This window comes from Miniopterus natalensis, chromosome 4 (assembly GCF_054644295.1).
Source record: "Miniopterus natalensis isolate mMinNat1 chromosome 4, mMinNat1.hap1, whole genome shotgun sequence".
Lineage (NCBI taxonomy): Eukaryota > Metazoa > Chordata > Mammalia > Chiroptera > Miniopteridae > Miniopterus > Miniopterus natalensis.
In genome coordinates, this window is record NC_142084.1 from 78,570,374 (window position 1) to 78,592,829 (window position 22,456).

General features: G+C 49.2%; 3 protein-coding genes across 8 annotated transcripts in view; 2 read left to right on the forward strand and 1 right to left on the reverse strand.

Annotated features, from left to right (window-relative positions):
- Window positions 1-11,622, forward strand: part of ZNF496 (zinc finger protein 496) — a 35,880-nt gene extending 24,258 nt beyond the window's left edge. Inside the window, exons 7-10 of the mRNA XM_087816895.1 lie at window positions 6,125-6,257; window positions 6,695-6,802; window positions 7,782-7,895; window positions 9,125-11,622. Coding sequence (XP_087673021.1) covers window positions 6,125-6,257; window positions 6,695-6,802; window positions 7,782-7,895; window positions 9,125-9,882 — 1,113 coding nt within the window. The 3' untranslated portion in view covers window positions 9,883-11,622. The remainder of the gene's footprint in view (window positions 1-6,124; window positions 6,258-6,694; window positions 6,803-7,781; window positions 7,896-9,124) is intronic.
- Window positions 11,623-13,479: 1,857 nt separating this feature from the next.
- Window positions 13,480-19,863, reverse strand: JMJD4 (jumonji domain containing 4). 3 transcript variants are annotated; one of them, XM_016203504.2, is made up of 6 exons: window positions 19,321-19,863; window positions 18,898-19,063; window positions 16,862-16,987; window positions 16,254-16,521; window positions 15,628-15,726; window positions 13,480-15,241 (listed from the first exon to the last, which is right to left on the reverse strand). In XM_016203504.2, the coding sequence occupies exons 1-6, from the start codon at window positions 19,583-19,585 to the stop codon at window positions 14,942-14,944; spliced, it is 1,224 nt and encodes a 407-aa protein (XP_016058990.1). In that variant the 5' UTR covers window positions 19,586-19,863; the 3' UTR covers window positions 13,480-14,941. The 3 variants fall into 3 exon arrangements, with proteins under 3 accessions (XP_016058990.1, XP_016058989.1, XP_016058991.1); XM_016203503.2 differs by having other exon boundaries at window positions 15,580-15,726; XM_016203505.2 differs by lacking the exon at window positions 18,898-19,063 and having other exon boundaries at window positions 15,580-15,726; window positions 16,254-16,435.
- A 185-nt stretch (window positions 19,864-20,048) lies between these two features.
- Window positions 20,049-22,456, forward strand: part of SNAP47 (synaptosome associated protein 47) — a 45,444-nt gene continuing 43,036 nt past the window's right edge. Inside the window, exons 1-2 of one of the 4 annotated variants that reach the window (XM_016203507.2) lie at window positions 20,050-20,284; window positions 20,880-21,020. The gene's annotated coding sequence lies outside the window, so the exon portion shown is untranslated. Of the gene's footprint in view, window positions 20,285-20,879; window positions 21,021-22,456 lie in introns of all 4 variants that reach the window. The other 3 variants (XM_016203508.2, XM_016203509.2, XM_016203506.2) reach the window with 3 other exon arrangements.

Here is a 22,456-nt window from a genome sequence, read left to right on the forward strand (position 1 = left end):
ATAGTGTTGCATTGTACAGCTGTGTCGCAGTTGGTTTATCCATTGACCAACTATTGATAAATATTTGGGTCACTTTGATTTTTGCCTGTTACGAATGAAGCTTCTGTAAATATCCATACGGAAGTCTTTCTGTGAATGAATATTCTCATTTCTAAGGTTATTGCTTAGGGTTGAGGTTGTCATAGGATCAGTATATGATTAATTGCAAAAGAAATGGCCATTTTCCATAGTGCTTGACTGCTTACAGTCCTGCCCTCAATGAATGGGAGTCCAGTTGCTTCACATCTTCACCATCCCTTGGTATTGTCATTTAAAAAAACAACACATACTTTAGCCATTGAAGTGGATATCTAATTGTGGTTTAATTTACATTCCCTGTTGACTAATGAAGTTGAGCATCTTTTCATCTGCTGTGGATCACAATGCATCGTTTATGAAGTGTCCAAATATTTTCCCTACTTACTGGATGGCTTGTCTTACTGTGTTTTAAGAGCTTCTAAAAATAGATATATTCTGGATAGAAGTCCTTTGTCAGATGTGTGTATTGGGAATATTTTCTACCATTTTATGATTTGCCTTTTCATTGTTTTTAATGATTTATTTTTTTAAGATTAAACATCTTTAGTTTTGATGATGTTTCAGTTTATTGACTTTTTTTTCTTTTATCATCTATGCTTTTTGTGTTCTAATAAATCTTTGTCTACCTCAAGGTCACCAAGAATTTTATTCTGGAATTTTATAGCTGCAGTTTACTTTTGGGTCTTTGATTCATTTTAAGTTATTTTTTTTGCATATGATAGGAGGTATAGTAGGGTTTTTTTCCTTCCCCATGTTGATATTTGTTTATCAGCATTCATTGAAAAGATTTTCCTTTCCCCTGTTGAATTCCTTGGCACGCTTGTTTACACATATCTGAGCATTTAGGCTCAACCTCAATTGAGCTTTGTTTTGATCATTTATGCCAGTATCACTGTGATGGTATAGTAAGTTTTGCAGTTGGGTACTGTGCATCCTCCAGTTTTCCAAATTCTTTTGGCTGCATCTGAGTGCTTTCTATGTCTATATAAACTGTAGAATCTTCCTAACATTTTTTGCTTGGGATTACACTGAATCTATAGAGCCTTGTGGGCCAAATTGACATCTTAACTTGTTAAATCCTTCATTTCTTTTGTTCAAGTGGGACACATCTTGTACATATTTTCCTTAAGAATTCCATAGTTTGCCCAGCTGGCATGGCTCAGTGGTATGATTCGGGAGATCGCAGCCTGCACACCCCTCAATGGGGATCAACCCCTCAACCCGGGCATGTGCCCTGACCGGGAATCGAACTGCAATCTCCCAAATCATAGGTCGATGCTCAACCACTGAGCCACGCTGGCCTGGCAAGAATTCCATGGTTTTTGATGCTATTGTAAATGGTTTGGTTTTAAAAATATATTTCATCTTCTTCTTGTTGTTTGTATAGAAATACAATTGATTTTGTTATATTCACCTTCTATCCAGCAACCTTGTTAATTTTACTTATTAGCATAGTAGCTTTTCTGAAGATTCCAGAGGATTTTCTGATTGGGTTGTAGGAATTTTAGCTTCTAGGCCAAGGTGTTTATAATGTTTCTAACGCATTTTTACATATAATGACAAGATGATTGTTGAAATTTCATCACCTTACTTTTTGATTCTTCATCAAAGCAGTGATTCATAGAAGTATTTTATATGCGTATTTTTATGTGCTAATGAATGTGAACTTTTTTCTTATATTTAAGATATTTACTTTCTTAGTTCCCTCTTTTAAAAAAAAAAAAAAAAAGAATTGAAATGAAAGACTTGTGTTATAAGAGCTCTGCGCCTATATTTTAAATCAGTGTGTCATTGGTCTTTAATTTCATTCATGCTGTTTTAGTGTAGGTATTTATAATTTTTATGTGAACAGCTGCCAATTGTTCTTCATATAGTCAGTCCCTCTATTTTTATTCTCTGAAAGCCATTTTTTTCTTTTGGTACGTTAAGGTTTTTATTTTTATGTTAGTTGTGATCAAGGATCAGAATCTAGTTTTATTTCTGAATAGTCAACCAACTATATCAGATACATTGGCTAAAAGTCATCTCTCTCTTTCTCCATTGATTAGGGTTCTGTTTTTTTCTTGTAGATTAAACTTTTATGTGTGCCAAATTTGGTTTCTGGACTTTTTCTTTTCTTTTGTGTTGATCTATTTTTGTTCCAAAACCACATTTCTGATTTTGAAGCTCTTTTATAAAAATTATCACCATACCAATTTGTTAAACATTTTCTTGCAGTTTGTCCTATAGTGCTAATGTTACTGATTGTTTATACCACTGTTAAGCAATTGTAACACATTTAGAATTTTTTAATATAAAAATTGAAATAATGTTATCTTTTATAGTAGTGAGGTGTATCTACAATTTAAAACAAGCTGGTTAAAAAATAGGAAAAGCAACCTATTAGGAAGCAGAAAGATGAGCAAAGAATATAACAGAGGATCTCAAAGAAGAAAAATTCTGTTGGCCAATAAACCCCTGGAGGGATGTTCATCAAGGAAAGGGTAGTTTCAGGACTGTGATCGCTGCATTCCCTCCAAGGGGCCAAACCATAGACCTTTGGCAGCCCCAGTGCTGGCAACATTTAAAACCATACAAAACCGCTTGAAGAACCGGGTGGCAGTGTGCCATGTTGGTGAAGATGTATTTCCCCACTGGTCCAGTAACTCTCCTACCCTGTAAACACACCTGCACATGGGCAGGGAGACATATGAGAGAGTTCATTGAACTGTTGCTTATAATAGCAAAGTATAGCCGGTCCCGACTTACAATGGCTCAACTTTACCATGGTAGGAAAGTGATAGGCATTTACTAGAAATTTACTGTGCTTCAGATTTTGAATTTGGATGTTTTCCTGGGCTGACCATATGCAAATGGGTGCCTTCTTATGGTGCTGGGAAGGGCACTGAGCACAGTCCCTGTAACCCCGCCAACACAAGGGTCAGCAACCCATTCTCTATGGTGTGATATTACATGCATTTTCAACTTAGGATATTTTCAATTTACGATGAGTTTATCGAGATGCAACCCCATCTTGATCGAGGAATATCTGTACTGGGAAAAACCTAAACGTTATTGACAAAAGGATGGGTGAAATCACCACACACTGAAATTCTACACATCGGTTTAAGTCAGTGAACTAGACCTACATATATGCCCGTGAGTTAGTCTTAAACAGAATGGGAGTGTAAGGCAAGTTCAACATTTAAAACCATACAAAACAGTGCTATGACATCATTTCAGGCTATATTCAGATGGAGTTAGAGTTTAAAAGACATGCACTGAATATAAACACCAAACACTGGGGACAGGAGAAGCTCATTGAGTTCAACTGCCTGCAGTCTGTGACCCACCCACCACTCCACCCAAAGCAAAGACTATAACCTGTTTATAGTGTTTATATCTTAGAGGTGGGTGCATGGGTATTTTGTTTCAAATTGCAATGAAACTGAAATGATCTATGCTTAGGCTAAGTCTTCAGACACTGGAAAAAGGCGGAAAGAAGAAACCTGAGGTGTGATTCTACCAAACAATACCTTCTACGTTCTTTTACACACACCTTTGCATACATCCTGATGATTTCCTTAGGAAAATGTCCTGGGAGTGGAATTAGTGAGTCATGGGGTGTACTTCTGTTACTTTCTCCCATAATTGTCCAGAAATTTCCCCAAGGACCCATGGGAACATTACATTTAACCTCATCTTTTTTCGGATGGGCTTGGGCAAAACAAAACAAGTATTTGTAAGCCCATAACCATTGACTTATTAACATAAGACTGTTGAATTTCATTTGTACACCTGGCGATTGACACACAATTTATGTTCAGCAAGATTTCTAGGGCCCATTGGAAAGCTTTGACCCAGCAATTTCCAATCTTCTTGTCACAGTCACCTGTGGGAGTCTTCATAATTCCTTTCTTTGAAAAAGGTAATACCATTTCATAGTTTAAAGGACGCTAAATGATATTATCAAACCCATGTTAAGTTTTTTGGATGTTATAGGGCATTTTCTAGACTACGGCTTTATTGACATTTTGGCTGACAGTTCTGTCACATGGGGCTGTTCTGGGCACTGTGGGGTGTTGAGCAGCGTCCGTGCCTCCATCCTCTTGATGTCTGTAGTGCCCACCCCAGTGGCAGTGGAGACAGACAGATGTCTCCAAGCATTGCCACATATCCTCTGCGTGCAGAATCTGTCCCTCTTGGTTGAGAACCATGGTGCCATAGGAAATTTGCTGATGTGGGGGATAACCTTTTTCTTAGAAGATTCACATGGACACTTGTTGGGGTAACATACTGTGATGCCTTTTAAGTCCTCAGGGACCTAGGGGATGAGTAAACATGCCCGCCCAACATATATGAGAGACGGGAAAATGTGACAAATAGGCAAGACCTTAAGGGCTCTGTGCCCTTTATGCTCATTGTTCTGCTCTCTGCTGCCTCTGGGTTAATGTGAAAAAACTGTGTACATAGGGGAGGAAGAGTCCAAAGGATATTTGTTGAAAACTGTCCTTTTCCAGCTCTGCGCTCCCCCACCCCCACCTGATCCCAGCCCCAGAGCAACCACCCAAGTAACATGATAATCTAGAGCCACGATTTTCAACCTTTTTCATCTCATGGCACACACAAACTATTACTAAAATTCTCTGGCACACCAAAAAATATATTTTTTGCCCATCTGACAAAAAAAGTATTTTTAAAAAATATATATCTTTATTGATTTCAGAGAGAGGAAGGGAGAGGGAGAGAGAGAGATAGAAACATCAATGATGAGAAAGTCATTGATCGGCTGCCTCCTGCACACCCCCGACTGGGGATCGAGCCTGCAACCCGGGCATGTGTTCTGACTAGGAATTGAACCTCGATCTCCTGGATCCTAGGTCGATGCTGAACCGCTGAGCCATGCCCGGCTGGGTGAAAAAAAGTATAATTTTGATTCATTCACACCTGATGACTATTGTGCCTCATTAAGCCAATATCCAGTGAATATACATGTGGGCAGTTCCTCCGACCACATACATAAGATAACACGCACAGTGACGTGCTTAGTGGAGGTGCGTGTTTCTGTCCTGGGATTAGACAGTATGAACAGAAAGCCAGACCAGGAGTTCTCCTTAGTCACGCCTTCCTTCTCCTGTATTCTTTCAGGTAGTAAAGACCCCAGATTATTTCAAACAAAGTGAATAATTTTTCAGTGACATTTATTGTTATCATTCTATTGTCATATTAATATTTATAGGACATTTAAGACCCAAATAACTTCTTGCTTCAATGGCAAATATCTGTTTCCATTTTGTAAAGAATTTCTCTATTTTTATGGCCTTCTGGTATAATAGGGACATGTCACCATTTTTTAAATTAAAATGAATTGGACACGTTCCCATGGTCTGACTCAAGTTTAAGAGAAGTCTCCCGGCCACGCCTGACCCCAGGTCCCACTGCAGCGCTGCTGGCGATCCAGACTTCTGGACGCTCTGTGCGCTGAACAGCCTAGATCACCTTGTGCGCAGCTGCTTCTCTCCTCTGTGCAGAGAAAGCCCTCGCTCCGGGCAGGGAGTGTGCTCAAACCTGGCAGAATGTCTTGGAGTTAATCAGTGCTCTGGTGATCAGCAGAGAGTTCGTCTTCAGTCTTTATGACCAATATGTATTGATAATATAATATCTGTGATCATCAATGCTGCCGTGCATAGGCTGGTACGGATCTAACACTGCATGTGTGCAAAATAAACTCTAGAAATGGCATGTTGTATGGTGGGCTGAGCCTGGTGGTGTCGATGGTCTTCACTGGCTGCCTGGGACTGTGCACCCTGCCTGCACTAAGCAGGAGGGCCTGTTTCTGCACACCCTTGGCCACCAGAGAGACATCATGGCTTGCATTCGGCCAAACCAGACAGGAACAAGGTGGATTCCAGGCGAGAGCTGGGAAGGGAGCAGCCTTCTGCTCTCTCCCTGCCATGTACACATGTTGCGGGGCTGTACCCTCAGCTCCAGCTGGCTCTCTTGTTTGCAGCAACCCTTCCCTAGCTTGTCCCTGGACTGAGGCGTCACTGTTGTTCTGTGGTTTCAGAAACGGGTTTCTCCTTTTGAGGACATGATCTTCTGTTTCTCAGAAGAAGACTGGTCCCTTCTAGACCCTGCCCAGACTGGCTTCTACGGGGAGTTCATCATTGGAGAGGACTGCGGGGTCTCACTGCCTCCAAGTAAGACCTCCTTCTGCCCTCTCCTGAGACCAGGGAGCTGGGGAGCCCACATCTGATCTTGCTGACCACCCTCCAACCCTGATAGCAGGTCACTTGCACACAGTGACCCTGAGGGCACTTAGTAGAGGGACCCTCACATGTCCCTGTCACACGTAAATCAGGCTTTTACTGGCTGTTTTGCATATGAAACCAAATATAACAGGTTCCTGTGCATCTGCTTTTCTTCTATCATTCTGATCCTATGGCCTCTGAAGTTCTGGCTTTCTAACCCATGGGCCTGACAGCTGCCCCACTAGTATGCCCCCTCCCCTGCCCTCACTGCTTGTTCAAGCCTTTCAGCTTCTCTGCAGCGCTGCATGGCCCTGTCACTGCCATGGCTTGTCCTGCATCCCTCCAGGTTACTAAGGAATGTGTATCCTCCCCTTTTCTGTGAACAGATGACCCAGGAACCCAGCAGGACCTCTCCCAGGGTGAGGAGAACGAGCCATGTGTTCCAGAGCTGCAGGACCTCCAGGGGAAGGATGCTACCCAGGTCTCCTACTTGGGTGAGTCACTGTGCGGTGCCGGCCAGAAGTGGGCCACTCCCTGCCATCTCTCTGCATCCCTCTGTAGTCCCAGACTCTGTCTTGGTAGAACACGTCTTGCTTCCTCCCCAACTCCTCACAGAAAGAATGTAGGTTTTTATTTTGCCTGGTGTGGGGCTCTCATTCCCTCAACCAGGTACTTGGACACAATGGAAATCTCTTTCTCCTCTGCTATAAATAGCACCTGGTCTGTGCTGACAAGCCAGTGGCCCCCCACAAGTGAGGTTACATTCTCCATAGGTCAGCAGAGAAGGAGCACTAGGCACAGTACCTCCAGGTGTCTCATCCTCTAGGCCTTCCACCACATACTGCTGGTATGAGGAAACTGAGGCACGGGGTGCTGGGGCTTGGCTGACAACAGCACAGCTCAGTAGCAGCATTTCCCAGTCCCCCTACCTGGGCTTTCTTGTGTATGTTTTTAACCACTGTGTCTTGAGACACTGCTCCTTTAGGGCAAAAACCTTTGTACAGTATCAACAGTAGCCCCACACTGCTTCCCCTTCAGGACCTAGAGCTGGCACAGTGCAATCAGGTATGGCTCCGCATCCTCACCTGGAATGAGCATGCAGGGCCTCTGGGGTGGCCAGCTCCCTGTCCCGTCTGCCCGGCAGGCTCTGTGCAGACTGTGTTCATGCAGTGTTTGCGAGGGGCCCTGGGGCCTGTGTAAATCCCACCACAGAAGTGGAAATGACCATAGGGATGGCAGTCACTTACTCACAGGCAAGTAGATGGGGCAGATCCGGGACTCATGCTGATTCCATCCAGCTTCAGAACCTTTTTGCCTACAAATTCTTTGCTCTACAAACATTGACTGAGTGGCTGCCCAAGAAGGGAGCCCAGGGCTGCCCTTGGATCACAGCCTGGCATCTGTTAAGATGCTCCTCCAGGTAGTGCAGCAGCTGTATGACAAATCCACCTTTCCATTTTCTTCTCTGGAAAGACTTTCCAAGTCTCCAGCCATTCCAGGTCGAGGAAAGAGGAAAACGGGATGAGCTACAGGTACCAGAATTCCAGGCCTGCGAGCAGACGACACTTGCTCAGAGCACCTGCCCAGGTAAAGAGGGTCTGGGAGAGTGTGGGGTGTGTGCATAATTCTTCCTGTGTTTCTTTTTTAGAACTATGTGTATTGTTTTAGCACATTTGTTTTTCACAGTTTTAAAATATAATATTCATCTTTTTGGCTTTATGTCTTTCAAGAAAGCTCCTCCATCCTAACATAAAAATATATTTTTTATAATGCCTTTGTCTTTTCTTTTTTCACATCTGGCTTCCTGTCCTCCCTGCTTCTCTCCTCAGTCCCTCTAGCTCACAGGGAACCATCCATTATCCATTCCCAGGCCACGCACAGCATGGCCCAATCCAGATTGAGCTCAATTCTCCTGACACTTTGGGCAACTTACTCTCTCTCCTTTAAATTGTTTTCTGTAAAACAGAGGTAGGAATCGATAGGAATCAGAGCTGCCTTGTGGGGTTATTATTGAGGATTACATGATTTAATATACATTCAAACATGCACTCAGATCACAACTCTTCCTTGTTACCCTATTATCCTAATAGCCAATTCAGGGGACCCTGTCCCCAACACACAGCCCACATACTCCCTTCTGTACTCATCACTGATGAGCTTAGAGCTCCCTGGATTTACTCTTTCTCTGGTGTTTTGGGAACATCTAGGAATCCCACCTCATCTGGTAGCAATTCCTAACTTTGTTGTGTGAATGGCCCACAGGAGCACTAATGGTTGTTTATGTCCCCTTTTTAGAAACTTGGCATCTCTTTTTGGTCACTTTAGCTGACTTGAGGGTTGACATCCCATATGCATTTGTATCAACCTTCTAGGGAAGCTCAAACAACAGAAACTGACTTTCTCAAAATACTGAAGGCTGGAGGTCTGAGATCCAGGTATCAGAAGGGGAGCTTCTCCTGTAGCTTCTCAGCCTGTAGCTGGCCGTCTTCTTCGTGAGCTTACACACATCTGTTTCCTAATCTCTTTTTGTGAGGATGCCAGTTGGATTACATCCCACCCTAATAATCTCATTTTAACTTAATTATCTCCTGAAAGAGCTTAATTCCAAATATAGTCACATCCTGAGGTATTTGGGGTTACAACTTAAGTATAATAACTTTAGGGGATGCAGTTCTGCCCTTAGCACTCCATCCTCTGGTCCCCCAAGTTCACGGCCTTCTCACATGCAAAATACATTCACCCTCTCCCCACAGCCCCCAGTGTCATAACCTACTCCAGCATCAATGCTAAGTGACCTCCACATTGCTTTCCTGCAGCTGGAGGTGACTCACCACCCCCTAAGAACAGCCTGGATGAGGAGGTGACCATCGAGATCGTCCTGTCCAGCTCTGGGGACGAAGACTCCCAGCTGGGTCCCTACTGCGCAGATGAGCCGCGGAGCCCCTTGGGGAAGCAGCACGGCACCCCCACCCCCCAGCAGAATGGCGCCTCAGTTGGGGGCGAGGTGCATACCTCTGGGAAGTCCTATGTGTGCCCCAACTGCGGAAAGGTCTTCCGCTGGAGGGTCAACTTCATCCGGCACCTGCGCAGCCGCAGGGAGCAGGAGAAGCTGCACGAGTGCTCGGTATGTGGGGAGCTGTTCAGTGACAGCGAGGACCTGGACGGGCACCTGGAAGCCCACGAGGCCCAGAAACCTTTCCGGTGCGGCGCCTGTGGGAAGAGCTTCCGCCTCAACTCGCACCTGCTTTGCCACAGGCGGATCCACCTGCCGCAAAGTGGACCCCGGCCGGTGATGGGGAGCGAGCAGGGGGTGGCGGGGTCCACAGATGGGGGGCCTGATGCACCGCTGGCCGAGGGCCGGGCCCGGCTGAGCATCCAGTGCTATGACTGCGGGAAGCTGTTCCAGCGGCCTGATCAGCTGGCGAGGCACCGCAGCAGCGTGCACGGTAAGGACCGGGCACGGCCCTTTCGGTGCCGGTACTGCGTCAAAAGCTTCCTGCACAACTCCGACCTCCTGCGCCACCAGCGCCTGCATATGAAACGCCGCTCCAAGCAGGCTCTCAACTCTTACTGACGCCAGACCCTCCCCGGGAGGTACCTGCCCCAGGACAGACCTCACCTTCCCACCCTTTGCTCTCAGGTAGAAATGAGATAGTGACCAACTGAGCATTTCTTTTGTCTCTGCTGTGCCAAAAAGCAGGGAGGGAGGTGCGTAACCAGCTTGGACTCGCCCGGTGTTTCGGGTTGGGAGAGAGCCCCATCCAGCGCTTCCCAAGCAGGCTGAGAGATGGCTGCCCCAAATGTGGTGACCCCTTGGGTTCTGTCCCTAACCACCAACTCACTACACTACCATGATACCTTGTCTGAACCTCCCACCCCTATTCTGAGGTTCCAGGGTAATTGCACTTCCCATCTGAGAGCAAGAAGCTGTGGGCAGGGTAATGGCTAGAGAAAGGCAGTGAGGCAGGAAGTGCATGTGGGGAGCAGGGCCAGGCACCAATCCTGCCATGTCACCAGCTGACCCAAGGAGCACCCACTGTTATCAGGCAGCCCTTTCAGGGTCAAAAGCCTTGAGGGTGCTATACAGCTGCTTGCGAAGGGGAACTGTGTCATACTTTTATTTATGATGGTGGCTGCTTATTAGGGATTTTGAGTACACCGAGGGCAATACCCACATTTTAAATTGTATGTTGCATACCCTGCTAAATGTCACTTCTTTGTACCCTGAAGGTCCCAGTAAATGGTTGTAGGGTAGAAGCAGTTGTCATCATTCAAAAGGCACTTAAGTTCCCCTGCCCGTTCCATTGTGTCCGGGAACGAGGAGCTCAGTCCCAGTGAGGGGTTCTGTTTGGGTGAGGGGCCGTGGAAACACCCTCCTGTGAGGTCAAGTTCTACATACGTATTAACTTAGCCTGCTGTTCATATTCACTTGCTAGGGCTGCCTTAACAAAGTACCAAAAACAGGGTGGCTTAGAACAACAGACATTTATTGCCTCAGTTCTGGAGGCTGGAAGTCCAAGGTCAGGGGGTCAGCCCTGTGAGGGTCAGCTTCTGGTGGTTGCTGGCAGTCGATGTTCCTTGTAGAAGCATTACCCCATCTCTGCCTTCATCTTCATGTGGTGTCCCTGTGTACTTGTCTGTCTCCAAATTTCCCCTTTTTATAAGTACACCAGTCATACTGGATCAGGGCCCCCATGCCTACTCTGGTATATTCCTGTCTTAACTAGTAACATCCACAATGACCATATTTCTAAGAAAGGCCACATTCTGATGTACTGGGGTTGGGACGTAAATATGAATTTTGGGTGGTGGGGAGACAATTCAGTCCACAAAACCAGATAGCCTTGCAATTATCTGGTCATCCCTGATTAACAGATGAGTCAACAGAAGCTGGAGTTGGCTTGCTGCTATGGAAGCAGCATATCCTTGAAAATTTGTGGCCTGGAGTTCTGGATTGGGAGTGACCATTGGCTGTGAAACCTCAAGCAACGAAAACCATGTTCTTATTGTTCCTGGAAGACTGGTAATACGTCTGCCAGGCTCAATGTCGAGAAAGCACAGAGGCTGTGGAGTGGTGGTGGCTGAATCAAAGCCACCAGGTGGGCATTTCCTGCTATTTGCATGTCCATCGGCAGGCAGCCAGGCTCCTTGTCACCTATGCTACTGCCACAAACCCAGTGGAAGAGCCACAGGTTTTATAATTCTGATTACTGTGCCTGTGTAGACACCTGCACACGGAGGAGCAGTAAATGCAATAAAACTGTTAAGTCATATCCTGAACAAGAAATAAATATTGGGGCTCTCCTTTTCTAAATTGTTTGCTTCTTTTATTGATCTGCCAGGAAAGGGGGGGGGGGGTGAATCTATAAGGCCATGGGAGGAGGAAATTCCAAATAGAAGCAGGCTATACATTTGCCCCACCCTCCTGCACTCTCGCTTAAGGGCTTGTCAGCTGGAAGATTGTTCTCCATCTGCTTCATATATCTGTCTAGTGGAAGAACATTGCTCCACTTATTATTGTGTCTTACCTGTAAAACCAGGTCCTAAATAAGAGAAACACAAAGGGGATGTAACTGCATCTTGAGTCCCCACCAAATAGTGTGGGGAGCCCCCCACTCACTGACCCAACACACCTCGGTACCTACCTAATTGGAAGATCACATCACTTAGGAATCAGAAGCCCTCCTGGGTGATGTAGCTCAAATCCCAGTTTATCCCATTCTGAAGAAGCCAGTGAAGGTTACCTGCATTTGGAAAAGCGCCTCCAGATGGCAGAACTGACCACTTGCTCCCTCCCTGGGGGATGGGCAGGCAGGTGAGCTACATCACCTTGCAATGGAAGTACAAGCCCCATATCTGAGAAGCACCTGCCTCCCTATTCCTTGGACCCCTTGGCATTGTTCCCACAAACCCCTAAGTACATAATAAAAATTAACTTCCTGAGTTAATATTCATGTTAGACTTTCCATTTTAGTTAAAAAAAAGTAATGTGCAGCACAGCTGAGAGGTAGTTGGCCTGATAAGGTGAGCCTGAGGTATGAGGATGCTGAAAATGGTCCCCTATGAGTCAGACATGGGCTAGTGGCACATTTAGGCCTCAGATAGATGGTCTGGTCACCTGGTCTGACTGACCCCTGTCCAGAGGAGAGAGGAAGTCACTACACCAGGAGTAGCTTGCACTCCTGGCCATACTACAGCTCGTTAACCCAACCTTGGCCATTATCTTATATCCCTTTTCCCAACCTCACTAGCTGAGTGTGGCCGGTGGTGGGAAGGTCCCTTGCCATTTCTAAGTCACACCATGGGCACAAATGGAAGGCATGAGCCCACGCATGCCTTGGAGATCGGTCCAAGTCACTTTTCTCTCATAAGATAGGTTTCTCTTTTGCCAAAAGTGAAGTTTGGACCAGGCACAAGCATGTCTGCTTGCAGAGTGTAATATAGGGGACGAGATGATACAACGCTGCATCTTGTCAAAATGTTGCCCTGCCCTAGCCAGTTTGCTCAGTGGTTACAGCGTTGGCCCGAGGACTGAAGGGCCAGGTTCAGTTCTGGCCAAGGGCGTGTACCTCAGTTGCAGGCTCCATCTAAGCGTTCTGAGCGGCTCTTGCACAGGGAGTGTGTAACAAGATACTGTTGACCAACACACGGCTGTGAAGTGAGTTTGTGAGCATGGAAAGAGCAGTTAAATGCCAGAGGGTGGGCTAAAGTAAAAGCTGGATGGAGCAAGATGTACATGCATAGATTAGTTGTTGAACTGCACATGGTGAGTGGGTAAAGGTGACTCTGAATGGCTAAGTGTGAGATTGAATGGAGAGTAAGAGCTTTTGAATTACACAGCAAGTGTACAATGCTTAAATGGCAGAGGGTGTGCAAATAGTGGAAGTTGGTATAGAATGAGTGAGCAAAGGGTGGTTGCAGAATTACCGTTAGTGTGAAGTTTACACTGTGCCAAACCAGTGGTTGAAAAACACTCAGGGAAGTGTGCAGAGGGACTGCCAAATGGAAGAGTTGTGGGGGCAGATGAGTACACCAAGGGGGGGAGGGTATTGGATTGTCCACAGTGACTGCAAGGAGACAGACTGCTGAGTGTCAACGTGGGCGTGTTAAATAGGTGCTGGAAGGAGCAGTGATACGTGGAAACCTGGGCCAGTGAACAAGCACAGAGTGATTACATTGGTCACATTTATGTGCCAACTTCGCCACCTGGTCAAACGCCAGTGTGGATATTGCTGTCGAGAGTTTTTAGATGAGGTTCACAGTTAACTCAGCAGATTGAGTAAAGCAGATGACCTGCCATAATGTGGATGGGCCTTGTCCAATCAGTTGAGGCCTTAAGAGCAAGGACCAAGGTTTATGAAGAAGCAATTTTGCTTCCAAACTATAACACAGAAACCTTGCCTGCGTCCAGCCTTTGGACCCAAGAATACGACGTCAGCTCTTCTCACCAGCTCCATCTCTCTCCATACAGTCCGGTTCCATTTCCCTGGAGAACACTCATACAACTGAATGGAAACTGGATGGTACAAAGGTTAAAATGTAGAACAGTGTGTAATGATTTGCTTGGCACAGAAGAGGTGCAAAGATTGGGAGTTGGATAGAACGAATGAATCAACACAGCGTTTGTTGAGTCAGTTTGCAGAGTGACTCTGGATGGCAGATAGGTGTGCAACAAGTAGGTGGATGGTGCAGAATGGATGTGCAAGGTGTGGGAGAGGCCCCGGCTCCATCTGGCCTGCAGTTAGATGCTAATCAGGGCCCTCTCACTGCTGGCTGGGAGCAGAGGGGTGGCTCTGGAGCCTCTAAAGGGGAAGGCGTTGCTGCAGTAAGCAGGAGGGGGACAACACATGAGTGTCCTGACTTGCCATTTACTAGTAGCAGGGCCTGAGTGTCCCCTGAAGACACTGCCTATGATACCTGGAAGCCTGGCCTAGAACACCAACCAATGACATCTCAGGCTCAGGGGCCAGTGGAGGACGCTATTTAAACTGGTTCAAGTGTGGGACAGACAGGCCCTGCAGCATGGGGGTGCCTTGGTTGGGCTCTAGTGTCACTACCCCATGCCAGGGGGCTTGCTCCAGAGGGAGAGGTGTGAACTTGTGGGGCATGGTGCTTCTGTAGAGTGGGCCTGCAAGACAAGTCATTGCCCTGTACTGCTGTGGATGGGAGGCTCATCAGCTTCATGCTAGCCTTTGCTGAGGGAAGGCTAGGGACATCAAGAAAACGCAGCCACATGCTGCTCACACTCCCAAGTCCCCAGCATACTCCAAGCTTCCTTGCCACAGGTCCAAGTTACCAACAACTCTCCACCCACCCCCTCACTGGATCCGAGTCCCCAGTCCATCTGGGCCTCAGAAGGACAAAGAACCTGGACCCTCTGGACAGGTACTGAAGTCCCAGGATGCCAGGACGGGACAGGAACAGGACCAGACCCTTAAGTGCAGAAGCCATATCTGGGAGGCCAAGACAACAAGGCTCAGCAGGGAGGCGGCATGTCCCAGCCTGCAGAGGAGGATGGAGCTTTATTTTTGGGAGGGATCCTGCAGCAGGGCAACTGCCTTTCCACACCAGTGCCTCAGGATGTGTCAGGATGGGTCCTGTCAGGATGTGTCTTGTGATCCTCATGGCACACACTAAAGGGACTCCGTGGCAGCCACAACCTCTTCCAGCTGCTGCAGGAGATCCTCTGGTCGTGGCGAAAACATGCTGGTATCCACTCTCTGGAAGTCGGGGTTGACCACCACAGATGCCAGCACCTCAGCAATGCGGCAGATGTCAAAAATGGTCTGCTGGGGGCCCAGCCCAGAACGCTCACTGCACTCCACTTCCCCAGGGTCTATCTCCTTTGCTAGGAGGAGCCTCTTTTCAGCAATGACCTTGAGGAAGTGGTAAAATTCTTCAAAATTAATCCCAGAGCATGACTTCATGATGACCTGGGGCAGAGAGGGGAGGCCAGTGAGCTACTGTTCACCTGAAACTCCAGGCAAGTTTCTGCTCACTCTGGACAGAGCCCCAGCTACAAAGGACCCTAAGCCATGGACCAGTCTTTTGAGGATGGAGACAGATACCTGGGGCTAGCCAATGATGGATTGGTCTGAGCCCCGCAGCCTAGAAGCCTTTGTGATCTGCCTCAGCCCCAGACCGACCGACCCTCTTACAGGCAGGCCAGGTAGCCATCCCTCCCCCGACTGCAGCCCTGGTGAGCTCCCCCCAACCTCCCATGGTCATGGCCTCTCCCTGTCCCCACTCCTGTCCAGGCCAGACGCCCCACCTGGCAGTGGTGGTGCCAGTCAGGCATGGTGTCCCTCCACTCGCTGACCTCTCGCTGCACGGCACAGAGCTCCTGCTGCAGGAAATGCCACATGTTGGCCAGGTTACAGCCGTTGACCCAGTTATGGTTGATGGAGATAGTGTCCTCCTGGAAGAGGCAGGTTGCAGGCTGTACCCACAAGCTCACAGGGGGCACTGTCCCCTTCCCCATCCTGAGGTCCTCCTAGCCCTCCTCAGCTGGGAAGGACTCTCCCTCCTGTCTCCCAGTGGGTGGCAGCAGGAAAGAAGGAAGAGAGTCTGGGATCATCTGAGTCCATAGCTAACCCACAGCAGGACTACCCAGGGGCCCTGGACAACCCCACTGTGTGAGGACTAGGAAAGTAATGTGGGAGTGAGGGAACAGGGGATGGAGCCCTTAGCAGTGCTGTGTGGGGTCAACCAGCCTCACTATGGCCTGCCCTGTCACACACCTGGGCTCTCCCAAAGGGACAAACTGCTAACTGTGGAGTCAGGAGGGGCAGCACAGCCCTCTCTCTTCAGGAAGCATCAAGAAAGGTACCAAGGGGCCCAGTCAAAAGCGGGTCAGGGCCAGCCTGGCGAAACCCCATGGCGTGTCTCCCTGCCTGCCTGGGCTACCTCTCAGGCATGTGAAGAAGCAGGGTGTGCCCACCCTACCAGGTTGTGTACTTGGTGGTGCCACCCGCTGGGCACAAACACCATCTCGCCTGCCTCCTGTGTGACCTCCAGCGGTGGGCTACAGTGCTTGGGCACAGGGCACAGGCGGCTATCCAGGAATGCGGGGGCAGTCACATCGAAGGGCAGGCTCCCATGGCAATCCCGCAGGGCTTCTTCCTGCCCTGGTGGGAAGAATAACCACTTTTTCCTCCCGCAGATGTTGACAGACCAGCTGAAGGAGCGGAAAATGTCGGCATGGAACGGTGACCTGCGAAGAGTCCCTGTTGGTGCCTCGTTGCCTGGGTGTGGGCTTTGGTTCTTCCAAATAGACTGGTCACACTCAGAGACTCAAGATCCCCAGCTCTCACCTGTGAGCCACAGGGGTGAGCCAGACCTTCCCCACTCAGAACATCCAGCAGGAGGGGCATGGGCTCTGGGCAGGGCCATAAAGGAAAGAAGGAAGTGGGCTTGGAAATGCCAGACCTGGCAGCTAACTCCATGGTCTGGCCAAGGGGAATCTCCCAAAGGCTCTAAGAGAGCTGGCATGATTTAGGAGAGTGACCAGGGACAATGTGCAGGGCAGTGGGTAGGAGCAGACACACGGTTACCAGGTGCCAGTGGGCCCCATGTAGATGAAACGGTAGTCGTCCACATCCAGGGCGTCCCAGTACTCGTTGAGCCAGTCGGATGAGAAGTACACAGGCAGGGTGAATAGGCCCTCGGCAGAGAAGTCCCTTCAGAGAACAAGCGGCATGAGGATGCTGCCACCTCCATGCTCCCAAGCCCAATGTGGTCACTAATGTGAGGGACCCTGAGCTACCTTCCAGAGCCAGCACCAACTGCCAGGCTGAGTGGGGCCACCTCAGGTGACCCAGCCCTAGTCTGACAGCCAGATGACCACAGCTCTCAGTGGCCCCAGCTGAGCTCGCCCAAATAACTGAACCAGAGTGGTAGGTAGATGAGATGGCTGTGGGGTGCTGTGACAGGGTCTAGACAATCCATGGAGGTAGCAACCCAGGTGCTCTGGGCCTCCAGCACAAGTTCCAGGATTTTAGACTATGGCTGAGCTGGGTTCTAAATGCATCATCTGAATCACACTGGTTTTCTGAAATTGTGGGTCGCTTGGGTGTTTTCAACTACACCAATGACTTTGACTTTGCTGAGCAGACACAAGGCCACAGCCCAGGCACAAGGACTGCCATGAACACCAAGGTCCTTTTCACCCTCAGCCTCTCAAACCCTCACTCCACTGGTGGATCCCAACACAGGAGCATGTTAAACCAACCCAAGGGAGAATGACAGGCGGGAACAAGTTTCTGGACTTGCTTGTACATCATGCTTGGTCAGAGGCCATGAGGAGAGCCCAGTACCACCAAACCACTTGTAGTTCCCCAAACACCATGCCTTTGTGCACTCATAGACTCCTGCTCATTCATCACGCCCTGTTCAGATAGCACCTCCCCTGTCTGCCTGGCCCAGGCCTGCTCTGCTCTTTTCATTTTAAGGTTGCCAGGGAAAATACAAAACACTCAGTCAAAACCTAATTTCAAATAACAAAATGGTTTCAGTACAAGTATGCCCCATTCGATACTTGGGATATATTTAAACCAAACCAAACCAAACCAAAACGCCACTCATTGTTTATCTGAAGCTCAAATCCACAGTGCATAAGCATCTGGGCCTATGAGTCCCTGAGGGCCAGGACCAGTGTCTGGTCACACCTTAACCACTGTCTGTACAGAGAGCTCCATACCCAGTACAAAGAGTTGTGGCAGGAGCACCAAGGACATGCTGTGGGTGGGGGCAGAGGGTGGTGTGTCTTGTGTACTCTAGCATTGGTCTTAGAATCACATGAGCCTGAGTTCTAGTCTCATTTTGCCTTTTTGACCCTTAGTTTCCAAATCAGCAAAACAAGAATTCAATTTGTGCACTCACTCATCCAACATTAATTGAACACCTATGTGCCAGCTGAGGGAAGTCTGATTAGGATGGTTTTTGCTGGTGAAAAGCAGGTCCCTGGGTGGGGGAAATGGAAACAAAACCAAAGGACCACCTCAGAAAGTGGGCATGGCAGTGAGAGTGAGATGTTTTCAGAGCAGCATCGTTTGAGCTCCCCAGGTGGAAGTGTGTAGGAGGGAGCAGACAAAGAAAAATCCTCTTTAAAGAGTTGGTGTTGCTCAGCAGTGATGGAGATTTTAAGCAGATGGAACACAGTCCCGCTGGAAAGAGTATCTGGACCTTAGCAAGCCTAGCAGTTGGGTGCAGGACTCAGGCAGGCCGCCAGTCAGGAGTCTGGCAGCACAACAGGCTGGACCTGGAAAATGGGCGTGTTTCCAGGGGACGTCTGAGTGGAAGAACAAAGGCTGGGTGCCGCCAGTTCCATGGGGGTGGAGCCTTCAGCTGTGGGCAAATGTGACAAAGATGTAATAACCAGAGACCACCTGAACCTCCATCAGACCCACTCTCCACAGCACCCAACTGCATGCATACCATGAGATGGCCACATTGTGCTGCAGAGAGCTGGATTTTTTGTACGGATTAAAATTCCTAACTGGGGAAAAGACGAGATCTCCTGTGTACAGGCAGCCAGGGCTTGCTCAGGTCTGGAAAAAGCAGTGCCAGGGCCAGTGTGCCACATCTTTACCTGCACAGGTGCCAGTCTTTGAGGTAGAGACAGCCTCGTGGAGAGGAGTAGTCTCCCTGGATGAAGTCTTTCCAGTAGCTGATGTAATCTCTGAGGTGCATGTGTTCTTTAGGGTTCGAGTTGTACTCCTGGACCCCGCAGTTTGCAACAGGTACAACTACATCTCCTGAAAAGGGAGGGTCAGGCACAAGCTTTTCTGAGTCCCCCAGCTTGTCCATTTTCTCTCACCCTGACCATCCTCCAACTCACTGCTTCTACCGTCTCCGCATGAATTCTTTTGGGAAGCCACTCATGCTTTCTCCCCCCAAACTCTCAGTGGCTGCCCTCATTTGCGCCCTATGTAGTATGACCTAAGGGAATTTGGCAGGATGAGAATCAGGGGACTCTGCTCTATCTAGTCCTGTGCTCGCCCTCAGTACTTACCATAATTCTGAAGCAGATAATCGAAGTCGGGCTTCCCACTGGGTGTCACCCAGTGCCTCCTGCTGCCCCAGCCCTCGGTGAAGGCGCTGGAGAAAACACAGGGCACATTGGGCAGCAGGTAACCCTTGAAGAAATCCGTGTAGGAAAAGGAGTCCGGCGTCTCGATAAAGTCCACACGGTCGGGGGTGGGGCAGACCCCGCCGGGGAGACGCCCCCGGAGGCCTCGGAAATGGCTCTCTGCGAACACCCGCGTCTCCCTGTCCATGCCGGGCCAGGCTCAAAATTCATGGGGTGCGGGGCTGCCAGGGACAGACGGCCTGCCGGGGGCGGAGGGGATGGTCAGGAGGGGACAAAAGGTTCAGAGGAGGGATGGAGAACCTCTGGGGGTGGGGGGTCGGGAAGGGAAGAGAGGGTCAACCGAGAACGTAGGGGCTGCCAGGGTCGGGGAGGCTTCCGAGGACAGAGTGCCAGCGCCGCCGCCCGGCGAAGGGCGGAAGCCGGAACACAGCCTCAGGACTCCCACAGCCTTCCATTTTAACCCGGGAGGTGAAAAGGAAGCATTTCCTAAAACTACTTCCGGCCCAGACGCTGTCTGCACCCGCGCCGGCGGGAGCGAGACCGCGAGCCACACTCAAGTGCCGTCGGCCAGACACCGCCCAGAGGAACCAAAAAGCAGCGGGCATGGTTCCTGCCGGAGCCGGAGCCGGAGCGCGCCGGGCCCTGAGCGCATGCGTACAACTCGCGGCGGCCCTCACCTGGCGCAGGTTCAGGCGGGCGCTGGAACGGCCCTCAAAACATCCGACCCAGCTCTGGTCCCATACGGCCTCTGAGATTGTCAAACAGCGCCGACCCCGAGAGTCGTCGTCTTCGCGCCTCAAGACTCAGGAATGTGTCGTCCCTAGTCTGCATCTGGGCCTCTGCCGCGGTGTGGACCCCTCCTCTTTTCAGTGCCCCAGGGACTGGGGTAGGTGGTGGGTTCTGGGCTGGGCTGAGAAAGGGGCAGAAGGGCTGAAGGTAGGGTACTGGGGGATGGTGAAGGACTAAGGGGATGGTGGGGGACCTGGAGAGGATGGTGGGGGCCTAGGGGTATGATGGAGACCTGGAGGGGAATAAGAGGGTCTAGGGAGATCGTGGGAATCTAGAGGAGACAATGGGGGCCTATAGTGATGATGGAAACCTGGAGGGAATAATGGAGGGCCTAGGGGGATGATGGCGACCTGGAGGGGATGCTGGGAGCCGAGGGGATGGAGGGGATCTGGAGGGCATGGTGGGAGCCTAGGGGGATGGTGGAGACCTGAACAATAGTGGAGGTCTGGACAGAGAGTGGGGACCTGGAGGGGATGGTAGGTGCCCTGGGAGGTGCTAGGGACCTGAAGGGATTGTGGAGGAATAGGAAGACCTGAAATGAGGGTATGGGGATCAAGGGTCCAGACTTGAGCTGGCATACGTAGCAGGCCTAAATAAAATGCAGGGACATGAATGGAAACGTGATGGGGGTTACATGTCACTGTCTCAGCCTAACAGAGAAATCAGTGCCCTAACCTCACAAACCTACCCAGATCAGCATGGGAAGAAAGAAAACAGACTCATAACTGTGTGAACTTGGCAGATTACATGTATGTATGTGGGTGTCAACAAGTAAGAACAGAGCTGGCAGAACTTCACACATCTCCAACACAGTAAACCAGAAGAAAAAGCAAGTAAGAACTCTTTCATCTCATTTCCTGGAGGGAAAGTTAGATGTGGCTGTGTAATCTGTTCCTGGGGAGAGACTTCTGACTTAGTCCTGGAGCTTTGGTTTACAGTTCAGTCGGTATGAAGCTTCTCCAGAAGGAGAACAGAAGTGGGGAAAGGTGAAGGAGGGGAGAACAAGGAGGAAAGTGAGTTTGGGAGAGTGAAGTCTAGATGGAGGGGGTTCTAAGGTGGGAGCGAAGAGCACTGGCAAGCCCTGGCTGGTGTGGGTCAATGGTTAGGCATCTGCTGACACACTAAGGGTCACTGGTTCAATTTTCGGTCAATGGCATGTGCCTGGGTTCCAGGTGAGATCCCCAGCCCCTGTCGTGGCATGTGTGGAGGCAACCAATTGATGTGTCTCTCACATCCATGTTTCTCTGTCTCTTTCTTTCTCTCTTCCCCTCCCCCTCCCTCCCTCCCTCCCTAAAAAGCAATGGAAAAGATATCCTTGGGTGAGGATAAACAACAAAAAAAAAGAACACTGGCGAGATGGGACTTGGGGTGGAAAAAGCGTGTGGTAAGTGGAGCAGTGGGAGGTGTGTGATTTGTGCCCCATCTGCCTCCTTTGCCTGTGTGGTTAAGGTGTGGCATTCACTGGGCTAACGTAGACAGTGAGAACACAGGGGAAGGCAAAATGGAGAAAAAGAGCCACCCGTAATCCCATCCAGAGATGAGCATGTTTTCCTATTTTGATGGAGAACTATCCTTCCAGACATGTGTTCATTGATTTATCCAATCCTTCGTATTTATTCTCTTCCTCCCTCCCTCCTTCCCTGTACACTCACACAGCTGTGGGTCATGGGGACAGAGTGGGAAAGTGTGGGAAGCAAAGTATTCATAAATATATAAAGATTTGGGAAATATGGGTCAAAGTTTGCCCCATGGGAGAAATAGGAAATTCAGGTGGGTATTGCCTGGGAGGAATCCAGCTGCTGAAGGTATGTGATTGAAAGTAAATATCCTAAGAAAGGGGAGGCTTTGGGCCAGTAGGTCCACATGCTCCCTGAGGTGGTCATCAGGGTAGGAAAGAGCGCCTTTCTGGGGTACTAGCTGTTCCAGGCATTTGTGTTGTATTTCCCCTAGTCCACACTGTGACCTGGTGCTGGCAGTGTCACCACTACTGTACACGTGAGGCTCTAACAGAACCAGTTCTGTGTCCCTCAAAGGCCACTAGACGGCAGCCTTGGCATCACCTGGAACTGGCGAGAAATGTACATGCTTGGACCCCACTCAGACCTACTGCGGTCACATCCTGGGGGCGGGCACTTCCCAGTGACACCCCCTCAGAGGGCCAGAGAGAAAACAGCAGGAGGGAGTTTAAAAGTAAGCACTTTGTAGGAAATGCAGTGGGGATTACATAAAATCCTATTTGCTCTGAGGAGCTAGAAAGATGGGGCACACC